Source organism: Delphinus delphis, chromosome 19, assembly GCF_949987515.2.
Source record: "Delphinus delphis chromosome 19, mDelDel1.2, whole genome shotgun sequence".
In the NCBI taxonomy this organism is placed as follows: Eukaryota; Metazoa; Chordata; class Mammalia; order Artiodactyla; family Delphinidae; genus Delphinus; species Delphinus delphis.
Window position 1 is genome coordinate 23,627,151 of NC_082701.1, and position 12,784 is coordinate 23,639,934.

Consider the following 12,784-nt stretch of genomic DNA (forward strand, 5'->3'; position numbering starts at 1 on the left):
TGACAGCCACACCTCTCACCTAGGCCTGAAACTGTCAGGGATAAAGATAGTGCTCAGTGGAAGCCAAAAACTTGGGTTACGTGGTGTGGGTGGAAGCAGGACTACTGGTGGCAAAAGTTCCCATCATTAAGAAATAAGGTCCTTTTTTTGAGGCTGTAACTTTGGCAGTCAGGAGAGGAATGCCATCTTAGCCTCGGCTGCTTTGAAAGAAATACCTGTTCAGGAAGTGAGCTTGTCCTCAAGGACAGGCAGAGGTAGAGATGGGCTCAGGCTATATATCCCCTTGCTAAGGGAAAGGTGTCTTAGTATGGATAGTCCAAACCATTGGGTTTTCAGTTTTCTGATACCAAACGACCCCTTCTTAGGAATTCAGAATTCAGACCATGAAGACGGGGCTTAATGCTGGCCTCCCAGCTCATCACCTTCTCTACTTGCTATAGAAGGCTCTTGCTTTCTGGTACAGAGGCTTTTCCTCTTCGCTGACCATGTGTGTCGGAAGAAATTATACACAAAACGTCCTGCCAACCTGTGCCACGCAAAGCTGCATACAGGAAAGCGGGGGCCCGGGGGGCCTGTGGGCCTAGGCTCTAGCTTTGGCTCTGCTTAAGGTGGTGGCCTCTGGTCAATTAGACTCCTCACCTGCCAAAGTTAAGGACACCTATTTAACTTTTAAGGTTGTGAGGACTATACAAGGTGTATATAAAACTGGGTGTCTGGTAGGTGTTCAATAAATGATTCCCTTTCCCACCCCTGAGGTTAGAGGGATGACCTGATGATCACTATAGGAGGAAAAGGTAGTAAGGAATTTGAGAAATACTGCATCCACTATTGGTAATTCCCCTCAAATTAAGTTTTCTTTTCTGTAACCACCATTTAACATTGACCTGTTTCCTTCATACTCGTAGCTAAGTCTGCTGCCATAACCTGGAACCTCTACAAAGGAAGCTGGAAGAGACTGAAAGGGTGACTATTTACTGGTCCGTTAGGGTCTGCTCATTTGAGATAAGGAACATTTTATGAGGAAGGGGTTTGAATTAACAGAGGCTATAATTTATGTCTCAGGGCCACAGAAACTAGACTGTCTAGCCAGGAGACAGAAGGCCTTCATTCTAGGCCCAGCTCTACCATGAACTTGTAGATGACCTGTGCAAGGCATTTTATACATGTTCACTGTTATCTATGTTACTCAGGTTATCCTTAGCGGATAAAAAAGGTTTTCTCCAATAAAGATGCAATGTGAAGGCACTTTAAAAAAAAGAAAGTAATGGCTGAAGAATACTGGGGGAAGAAAAAAATTGGAATTTTTTTGGTTTTTTGGTTCTTTTTTAAAACAAAGTTGTCGAGGTTTTATTCACCACCAGCTCCTCCCTCTTCTCCCTGCCTGCTGCTGTGCCCCCTTCCGCATTCCCAGTCAGGGGAGGGCTTCTCTGGCCTCCTCAGCTGTAATCTCCTGGGAGTAGAGGTCAGTGAAGAGAGCTGGCAGCCAGTAGTGGGCCTCCCCTGGGGCCTGCAGGTCCAGCCAAGCCAGCCCTTCCTTCAGCAGGTGTTCCTGGCAGAAAAAGGAAAAATCAACTGAGAAAGGGGAGTTTACATAATGTAGGGTAGATAATCCTCAAACCTATCTTGGCTTCAGTGGGGTTTTCAAACTAAATCTACAAGAGTGCCTTCACATATTTACACAGCCAAATTAGAATGATTTGTTTAGCCTAGGTCTTTGCCTGAGGTGTGAGAAATGCCACCAAGTTGCTTAATCTGTGCTGCTGGGAAAGAGGATAACGACAAAGTGGGATGTTGTGGAAGGAAGGGCTACAGAAATATTTGCTGTATGGCTTTGAGCAAATCACTAACTGCATTCCCTAAAACAAAATGGAGATCAGTACCTTTCAGTTAACTTATGGAGTAACAGACAGCTAGGGGGAAACCTTTTTGGAAAAGTTAATGGAAAAACTGTATTAGTATTAGAATGGACTCATAGTTCCTATAGCTGGAAGTATGCTCCAGATGGGCTGGTTCTACCCAATATCATTAAATGTTTGTTATCCCCACTTCACAGATGAAGTTAAGTCTATAGTTCAACTGCCTGGGTAAGGAGAAAGGTATTGAAAGCCAGGGTTCCTACGTGTTCATGCCACTCCCTCTTCACAACATCAGTCTTTCATTAGTACCATGAAATGTGTATATATAAAACTATATGTAACATGCACTATAATAGTATATAATTATAGCAATGTAGTTATCAGTAGTTAATAATTCCCTTCACTCTGTACTAACAGTGTTACTTCCAGTACAAGCCACATTAACCATCTGACCAGGCTTTACAGGTCAGCAGAGAGAGGCATTGGTGACTCCCCAGTGGCAGTGGCAGCCTGGCTGTACCCATGTGCCAGGGCTGGAAGCCTGCCTTTGTGAGTTCTACCTCTCAGTGCCATCTTCAGAGAAATGCTGGGGTTACTTCTGGTGTGGCAGCAGCAGCCTTCCAGGCAAGAAGTCAGCAGAGAGAGAGAGGCCACAGCTCTTGCCTGTGGGGTACCTGTCTACCCTCCTCCTCCCATCTGGGGCCCATCTTTTCTGGGCCATTCCAAAAGTCACATACCAGCACTTGCCGCGCTCGCTCCGTCTCCCATTTAAGACTGGCTTTGATGTCACTGACAGTCACATAGCCACTTTTCTGAAGGAAGGAGGAATGGAGGCTGCGTCAGTTAAGAGCGTGCTTTCCCTTAGAATCCAGCATCTGCCCAGGGACAATTAATTTACCCAGGCAGGAGGGGGAACTGCCCTTGGGTGAAGCCTAAGAGAGCACAGAAGAATGTTTAGAGGTCCCAGTAGAGAGCAAGAGAGAAGTGACTTTCAGGATGACAGAGGTAGGTTGAGGGGTTCAGTCCTAAAAAGTAGAGTCGAGTCCCTGGTACTAAAATATCAATGTAGACTTTACCAGAGAACTCTAAAGTGACAAGGAAAGATTCAGAATGATTAACTGATAGGAAGAAATGGTGATCATCATAAACTGTTCATAATCTAAAATATTTAAGTATTCAGCCCCTGTCCTGCCTCACCCTAACCATTCCCCAATCCAGAAAAGTCCCCTCCCTCATTTAGTTCTATTCTACATTACAGAATTGAGAAAACTGAACATGTCTTCCCTAAAAACATGATAAGGATTTCGAGGAAGATGATATAGCTTAAGGCATTGCTGAGGAACAGGAGGATGGCAAACAAGATTAAACATTTTTTCAAAGAATCCATAAAGTAGTTTTACGAAGACATCAAAAAATCTGTCCACCAAGGAAATTCAGTTAGTGGTCTGCATGTCTGTCTACACTAGACTGTAAGCTCCTTGAGAGCAGGAACTATATGGTACCCATCTTTATATGCTCCTACAGCCTGGCCCAGTGCTTTGCACTATAGCTGCTCAATAAACGTCTGCTAAATAAGCACAGGTCTGAGTAGTGCATCCGTTAGACAGTTTCAGCAAAAGACCTGAGTGATGGAGGGGAGGAGATCAGAAAATCCCCTCCCAGACTGCCTCTACATGCACATGCACGCACGGACACACACACACACGCGCACACGCACACGCACACGCACACATACACACACTCTCCCTCCCTCCCCCTCCCTCCCTCCCTCCCTCTCCTCTCTCTGTCTCTCCCTCCCTCCCTCCCCCCTCCCTCCCCCCCTCACACACACGCACACATACACACACTCTCCCTCCCTCCCCCTCCCTCCCTCCCTCCCTCTCCTCTCTCTCTCTCTCTCTCCCTCCCTCCCTCCCCCCTCCCTCCCCCCCCCTCCCTCCCCCCCCCCCCACACACACACACGGCCCACCAGTACCTCTGCCAGCTGCAGCACCACAGTGTGATCCATATTAAGCTCAGCTGGAACAGACTGAATGAGGTAAGTGCCGCCCACAGGGATGATGCCGAAGCCAGTGCCCAGTGCCTTTAGCTTCTTGATGGCCCTGATCAGGTCGTCTCTGAGGTGAGGAAGAGCTGCTTAAAGACCCTTGGCAGACCAGACTAGCAACAATGCAGTTTCAGCTCTGCCCTGGGCAGGATACCATGGCTGAAGACTCAAAAGGCTGCACAACATTTAACTACATCAGTAAAAAGGCAGGGTCAAAGTGCACCAAATGGCGCTTGGACATTCCAGGGAAATGGTATAGGAGTCAGGCTCTCCACTTAGCAAACCACTCCAATACCAGACAGAGGTAAAAAGTATGCTTCCAGGAGCCCATCAGGAAATGTGAATAAGTGAGCTGAACTTAAGCGACAATAGGGAGTACTGTAAACTATGGCAAAACAGAGACTTGAAAGGGGCAACCCAGCTGATTGCCGCCATTTGGAAATTCAGGCCCAGTGGTGCCAGATTTTGATTTCTTAGTTGACAACTAACTGAAATTAAAGAAAACCCACAAGATAATGTGTAGACCACATACTGAGAGTCTTTTTTACCTTTTCTCAAATTGGAGTCACACAAAGGCTAGTGAACCAGGTCAATTTACACCCCATCTTCTGAGCCCAGCTCCTTTCCCCAGCCTTTCTCAGTGCCAGCTCTAGTCTCCTTGACCACAAATAATGTCAACAGTGTATACAGCCCCGAGTATGTTTAAAAAGAAGAAGAAAAAAAAAGTGTATACACACACCCACATTATTTTTATGCATGAAAAAAATGCTTAGAAGGAGATCTACCAAAACTTTTAACAGTTGTAATATCTCAGTTGAGAAATAATGGGTTTTTTGTTTTTTTATACCTCTATTTTCAGATTTCTAAAATAAAAACATTTCTTCTGATCATGAAGAGAAATAAAAATGATTCCTAAACTAGCCTAGACGAACGAGTGGTAAGGAGAAAAGATTTCCACCTTTTTTAAAGACCTTTCTATACTCCAAGGGGTTGGAAGGCAAAACCTACTGGCTGACATCCTGGGCGAATTTGCCCCTTCCTTTTAACACCTGTTGATGTAGTTCCTCCAGAGTTATCAGACCTATTGGAGAGGGGGACAGAAAGCAGTTGAAGGATTACCTTTATGACTTTAAAAAAAAAAAGACAGCATCTCTGAAAAACTGTAAATGCTCTCTTGACACCAAGGCTGTGTCTACAGCCAATGATTTCTGTCTATAGCCAATGATTTCTAACTAGGGTTAAGTTTTATTTCTTAACTTCAACACAAACCATTCAGTGCGCTTATTAAGATGATATCACTGAATGATCGTTTTAAAGCTAACATTCTGGGGAGCACAGAGACTCCACTGACATCACCACACCTTGGAGAAGCAGGGCAGGCCTATAGTTACTAATGAGAAAATCATAACCCAGACACATCATCTATCAGGGAAAAAGGCCTATTTCCTACCTGCCTATATGTTCTGTAACAACTAGGAGCTAAGCCTTCCTGGCCAAAGACCTTTGGAGAATAGAGATAATCATTCAGATTTACCCTTGGCCATGGAGACTGGTCATGGATTCAACATCGTGAAGCCCTAAGATACTTCTCAGGACCTAACAGCTTCTCAAGACCTTACTGGCCTGCAGACTGCAGGATAGGAAAGATCATCTTTCAACATTTTTTCCCTCTCAGAGAAGCCCAAAGCCCAGTCCAGGACCGAGCCACCCTCACCTCCATTCCGGTGTTTCAGGGCCAGGCACACTTCGATAATCTGGACACCCAGCTCGTAATAGAAGTCTCCCACGCCTAGCATCTCAGACCAAAATCCTTTTCCAGCTAAAAGACAGAAAAACAAAAGCTAGGTTATTCAATAGTTACATCTTTTCTTTCAAAGCTAGATTAAAACATCTATTCTAGTGCTTGCTTCGGCAGCCCATATACTTAAAAAAATACATCTATTCTATGGGAAGTCTTCTCTGCCCAGCCTTACGTCCTTCTGCTCCACTTACAACTCAGGATCCTCAACACAATCTGTCTCTTGGTAATTCCTACTAAACAACAGGTTCAGACAGTTCTAAAGGTGGGCAATCTATTTGGCTGCTAACTCTGGCTCAGGATACTATAAAAGTGAGTTTTCTTTCCCAAAGCATGCAGTGAAATATAATGGGACATACGGTCTAGACAGGCTAAGAAAAAGAATATGCAGACCTGGCATTCAAAAATCCATTGAAGATATTTTATTGAGTAAAAAATGCAAGTTACAGAGTAATAATTACACCATAATCCCATATATATTTATATATATATATTTTTTTTTTTTTGCGGTACACGGGCCTCTCACTGTTGTGGCCTCTCCCGTTGCGGAGCACAGGCTCCAGACTCGCAGGCTCAGCAGCCATGGCTCACGGCCCCAGCCACTCTGTGGCATGTGGGATCTTCCCGGACTGGGACATAAACCCGTGTCCCCTGCATTGGCAGGCAGACTCTCAACCACTGCGCCACCAGGGAAGCCCAATCCCATATATTTTTAAAAAATAGTTTATAAATATGATGAAGGTGTCTAGAAAGATATACCTTAAACTGTTAACAGTACTTTATCTCTGCAATTACGGGCAGGGTCAGAAGACTTCCACTTTCTCGTTTTCTTTTTTCTCCTTTGTTGACTGACTGCCTGAATACATGCTACTTTTATCAAAACTTTTTTAACAAAGGGAAAAATAGTCATAAAAAATTCCACAGCACAGCATTCCAGGGAAGATCACGTACACTGGCTACTCAGCCTGCACTCCAACCTCTCCATCTTTCCCATCAAACTGGATACTCAGCCATCCTGCTAGGGACTCCCTGAAGACAACATCCTCTGGATCTCCCTGTAGGCCCTTACAGAAGACGCCCCAACAGTAGTGACAACAACTAGGTGAGCTTTGTCCCTTAGCAACCCTAGAAGAACACTGGACCCCTACAGACAACTTACAGGCCAGAGGATCCACCCCAATGGTGGCACACATGTCCTGGAACTGCACCCGGAACTCAGGATTCTTCCGGATCTCCTGCTTGTGCTTGCTGGCAAATTCTTCCAGGTTGGTCTTGAACATGTCCAACTGCTTTGACATCTGCAGGATGAATCACAGTTAAGTTTAGAGAACTTCCTTCATCACAAAATACAAAATTAAAGAAATAGAAAAAAAATTTTTTTCCTTGTGCTGAGAACTCTTAGGGTTTACTCTCTTAACAACTCTCATTATATAACATACAACAGCATTAATTATATTTCGGTTGTTGTAAGTGCTTCTTATCTTTTTCCCAGAAGAAAAAAATGTTATTAAATTGAAGGTGCAATCAACAAGGACCTATTGCATAGCACAGGGAACTCTACTCAATATCCTGTAATAACCTATATGGGAGAAGAATCTGCAAAAGAACAGACATATGTATATGTATAACTGAATCACTGTGCTGCACACCTGAAACGAACAAAACATTGTAAATCAACTATACTCAAAAATAAAATAAAATTTTTTTTAAATCTAATGAAATTAATTAATTGAAGATGCACCTAATAATTTTGCAGCATTCACACAGTGGGAAATCTTCAGCCACTGACAGAAAGGCTAGATAGGAGAGAAAGGAAGCCTGGCATGAATTAGGTGTGTTGTTTTAATCTCTGAGTCAAGAACCTCCTCGGGGATAACCATAGATAAAGAATCTCTGAGGAAGGGATGTGGCTCTACCAGAGTACATTCTAAAGCTAAATACTTTTGGTTTGGGGATATTCTGACTTCCCATTTGCATTACTCCTTTTCTTTCCCTAATTAACAACCTATCTTCAACTCACCAAGAATAACCACTCCTGGCCCAGCATCTCCTCATTTCCAACATATTAGAAATTTACACATTATTATAATCACCATTTCCAGCTGATTCCTGCATGTTATCTCCCCTGAGTGGGAGCTTTTGAACAGCACACCCTGTGTCTATTTATTTTCCTCAGTTCAAGGGCCCATTTCCCTGCCTCACTGCCTCATTCTCTTCCTCACCAGGCAAAATAACTGAGTAAACAACAGGGCATGTACAGAAAAGGGAAGTGTTAGAGAAGGAAACTGCAGGAGCCATACCCCCATCACTGACACTTCTGGTATGCACCTAGATGTGATGGTGGTGGGTGCCACAGGTTAGGCAATATTTTCAGGTTATTCTTAGGCATTTAAAGTAAAAACCCAAAAGACCTAATCAAACAACTCTACCACTTACTACCCATGTAACCTTGGATAAAGCACTTAACACCTCAGTGCCCTCAATTTGAAAGTGCGAAGAACAGAGTTCCTTCCTGATAGGATTGTCAGGAGGAATGAACAAGACGGTGTATGTAAAGAAAATGGACATGTGCCTGGGACGCTACAAGTAGGTAATCACTCAAAGATGTTAGCTATCATTGTTATCAGCAAGTCACCTAAATGATCTGAGCAGCCCAGAAACTGGGATTTGCCAAATGCCCTATTTTTAGTTCGATCTAAACAATCTGGTTTATATCAAAGGTGTCCTGCCCAGCCTTGTCGGATCTCCCTTGCTGTCTGGAGCCCTCCATCCCACTCACCTGGGCCAGCTGGTCCTCTGCCAAGACAGTCCCTCGCTCCTTATACTTGGCCTGTCAGACAAATAGACCAGGATGAGTTGAGAGAGTGGGTGCTGGGGGCTCCCACTTGTACTGCCTCCGCAGAAGTATTAAAAGGGTCTTGCAAATGGTTTTTCTTAGGGAGAGGGAGTGAGGAAGTAGAATAGACGACTCGACTGTAGTCTAATTGGGGGAAGTGAGGGAAAGGGCTGATGGATCTAGGGATGCTGACATTCCAATACACCGGAAGCTGGAGAAACTCAATTCCCCGGGACCGAGAAACCCGCGTCAGATTCTGTTGGGAGGCGATCTGAGGGTACAGAGCTCTGCGCGGAGAGACTTCTGTCTCTCGCGGGTCTGGAGTGACTGTAGGGCCCGCCTCCTTCCCCTCACCTCCGCAAGCTTCTTCTTGGCGATGGCGCCGGCTCCTACTCCGCGGCGGTGCATCCCCACCGTGGCCCGCGGGCCGCCCCGCTGCCGGGACCCCGGGTCTCCGCGTCCCGGGATCCTCCACCAGCTCCCCCACGCGGATGCGCAAACTGGACGTCATCTCCGCGCGCCGGAAGCTACGCCCAGACTTCCGGCCGCGGGGCTGAACTCCCCCAGCGCCAGGGGCCTGGCGGCCCCGCCTCGTGCTCCAGCCAGGATCCGCAAAACTGTTTGCGGCCCAGCGCGCCCCACCCAGGTGGGCGCCTCGGACTCGCTCGACTTCAGGCGACTGACCCCCACCGCCACCCCACCCTGCAAGTGAAGGTCCGCCGCTGCTCACTGGCCGTCTGTTGCGTGCGACGCGCTGAGTTGGGCGCCGAGCGTTCCATATTAAACATAAAACAATCCGTTCTACGCTAATGGAGCTTGCCTTTTGGAATCACACGTAGAGCTTCTGATTGGGGAAGGCCTTACAGTTAAGAACTTGGACTCTGGAATTAGTTTACCTGGTACCATAGCTCACTTCCACTACGTATGGTCCAGTAACTTAAGGCAAATTCCTTAACCTCTTTGTGTTCCATTTAACACAGTTGAGAAAGAGTAATACCTACTCATGAAGTCATTGTGAGAATTAAGCCAGAAAATATATAACAAAGCATTTAGTGCAATGCCTGGCACATAAATAAGTATCAGCTATGTTTGTTATTCATCAGGTCTGGGGTGAAATCAGTTATCTGTGTGTTTAGGAAGTTCCATAGGTGATTTCTATAGCAATATTGAGTCTTAAAAAAAGGAGCCAAGGGAGGTTTAAGTCAGGGAGTAATAATACCAAAATTTTGTTATAGGAAAATTAGTGGCAACCTAGACTTAATTTTAAGTCAGTTGTAGCAGTCCAAAGTAGAAATGATGAGGGCCAGAACGAAGATGGTGGCAGAAAGGATAGAGAGAATGCGACAGATTCCGGACAAAGTAAGAAAAAGGGATGGTAAAACTGATGGGGACAGAGTGGGTGGGAAAAGTTAGCAGGATGTTCAGTGTCCTGGCTTGGGCAACTGCGTGGTGCCGTTCAGAGAGAGCGGTAGGAAGAGACCACAGGATGAAGCTGAGGAAATAAGAGTGGTTTTGAAAATGTTGAAATTGAGGTCTGTGGGACATCCCGGGAGAGATGGCCAATTGTCATTCAGATGTACTGGTATGAAGTTCTACAGAAAGAACTGGGCTACAGATCAAGGCAAAACCATGGATGTGAATAATGTTACCAGAGAGGTTTCAAGTAAAAGGAAAAAAAGAGGATGGGAGCAGGGACTTCCCTCGTGGTCCAGTGGTTAAGACCCCATGCTCCCAATGTGGCAGGGGGCACGGGGGTGGGGGTGAGAGAAGGAGTTCGATCCCTGGTGGGTGAACTAAGATCCTGCATGCTGCACCATGCAACCTGAAAAAAAAAAAAAAAGAGGATGGGAGCAGAGAGATCGGTGGCAGGATATTTAGTTGCCATTTTGGGCCTTGAGGGATGGTGGAGCCATGAGCCAATGAGTCTGGGTCCCTGAGGATTTGACGGAGCAAAAGCTGTCACACCAGCTCCGGGCTGCCTGCCTCTGGGTGTTTACGAGAAAGAGAAATAATGCTCTATCTTGCTAAAAATATTTAGCACTGTTATTTGTGTTTTTCTGTATTTTGAAAGAACGACCAAGGCTGAAACAATTATTTAGGCTATCATAGTCCTACCTTCAGATTCACTCCGATACATACCCTTAGACACTAAACTCAGATAACATAAGCCCCCTTAAACACAAACTTACTTTCTCAGACACAGATTTGTCCCCTCCCAACACATACATTTGGCACCCTCTCATACACATTGACTTCCTCCATTACACCCTGTCTATGAAAAATGCATTAGCCTCATGTATGCACATACTGACCTCATATTTTCATATTCTTACTACACCACTCCCTAACACAAAAACTCCGTCCCTTAGGTGCCCGCTGACACCATCTAGACACACCTGCCTCACTTCTCACTCTCTGACTCACACTGTATGACTCTTTAAGGTATACACACTGATCCCTCACTCACACTCATGACTTCAGATTTAACTATTCAGACCCTCAAATGCACACATACATACTCCCTGAGGTACACACATTGACCCTTGATAAACTTCATTGCCACCCTCAAGCAGACATGTTCATTCCCTTCTTCAGACACATTTGTTCTCCTCTATAATTTAAGAGAAAGTATGCTGACCAGTAATGTGCTGGTAAATGTTTAACAATCACCTCTCCAGGTTGGGAGGGCGGTGCTCTGGTTTATATCATTTGCCAATTTCCATAGTGTAAATACTCTGACCACAGCCTTTGGAGCTATTGTTTCAAGCTATGGATGGTTTTACAGCCTGCTCACAGAATTCCTGACAATTTCACAATGGCTCTCAGAAGCACTCTGCCCCGGTGCACCACTGAATGTGACCGTCACAGATGCTCTCAGTTGCTTTAAGTGACTAGTGAGTCATTGGCCTTATGGCAGAGTGGCTAAGAGCATGGGCTTTAACTCTCTGCCTCAGGGAGGCAGTGTAGTGCACGGTTGACAGCTATGATGCTATCATTACCTCGAAGGACTGTGATGAGGCTTTAAATGAGATCACCATGACTTTTTTTAAATGATGTTTCTAAATCTGAATAAAAGCCAAAAAAAAAAAAAAAGTTGAAAAAAAAATGGCATCTCGAAAGTCCTGAGCACTAATGCCTGGCCCATAGTGAGACAGTTGTACATTTTTTTAAATAACACTTACAGATTCGCTGATTCACAGAGACACCCAAGACTACAGAAATATAGATCTGAACTCCTCCCCAATACAATCAGTTCTATCATGGAGAATCACTAAAATATAACCTCTGAGCAAAGGCATGCTCTAAATTGTGTGGTACACACCCTTAGAACTCTAGGAGTTTAGAGGAGAGGAAGCCCAAAATGTTAAGAACTGGAAGAGATTGCAAACTGGCAGCCCTCAGGCAAATTCAGTTCTCCAAAGAGTTTTGTTTGGTCATCAGAATACCTTTAGGGGCACATTTCTTTTCCATTTTCACAGTCCCAATCCTTCCCCTTACTTTACACACTCCCCACTTTGCTTATTTAGGTTACTGGCCCAGCCATTCAGCCAATCCAGTTTGCCACTCCCTGATTTTAAACTAATACCCCAGTGTTTTTAAACTGAGGTTTAAGTGTGTGAATAATAATAACAAAAGTTAACTTTTATTGACCACTTACTTTGTGCCAGGCATTATTTTAAAATACTTCAACCCTATGAAGTGAGTACTTTTTAGTCTTTTCCAGACAGCAAACTGAGCTTCAGAGAGAGAGGAACTAACTTGCCAAGTCACAGACCTAGAGAGTGATTTGAATCTAGGTGTGTTTGACTCTAGTATGCTAAAATATGACTAGATCAAGGGAAGAGGAGGGGACATTAGGCGAAGGTAACCTAAACTAAGCGGGAAAGAGAGACAGCCTTGTCTTCTGTGGATGCAGGGCACTGGGAGAAGGCAGCATGCCGAGGTGGATAAACATTTAAACACCGGAAGAAAGAGGTATTGACTTTTGGACAAACTGAGTTCTCCCACTTCCCTTCACCTTCACTGGCAACTCCCTAGTGTGAAATCTGGAATCCCTTAAGAGCCTCTTCCACATTCATCCCTCTTCATCTCAATATCATTCTCACCATCATCAGTGTGATTGTTCGGGGATGCAAATAGATCTTCTCTGACCTGCCCCTGCTTAAAATCCTTCAAGTACTTGTCCTTGCACTGAGGATAAACTCTCAAAGCTTTAACATGGCCTTTGAGGCCCTGCCTCTGCCCAC

At 44.9% G+C, this 12,784-nt stretch overlaps 1 protein-coding gene across 2 annotated transcripts; it reads right to left on the reverse strand.

Annotated features, from left to right (window-relative positions):
• Nucleotides 1–7: 7 nt before the first annotated feature.
• SNF8 (SNF8 subunit of ESCRT-II) lies at nt 8–9,032 on the reverse strand. Of its 2 annotated transcripts, XM_059996893.1 has the most exons (8): nt 8,892–9,032; nt 8,481–8,531; nt 6,861–6,999; nt 5,618–5,722; nt 4,912–4,984; nt 3,832–3,973; nt 2,594–2,668; nt 8–1,549 (listed from the first exon to the last, which is right to left on the reverse strand). In XM_059996893.1, the coding sequence occupies exons 1-8, from the start codon at nt 8,943–8,945 to the stop codon at nt 1,412–1,414; spliced, it is 777 nt and encodes a 258-aa protein (XP_059852876.1). In that variant the 5' UTR covers nt 8,946–9,032; the 3' UTR covers nt 8–1,411. The 2 variants fall into 2 exon arrangements, with proteins under 2 accessions (XP_059852876.1, XP_059852877.1); XM_059996894.1 differs by lacking the exon at nt 8,481–8,531.
• Between the last annotated feature and the right edge of the window lie 3,752 nt (nt 9,033–12,784).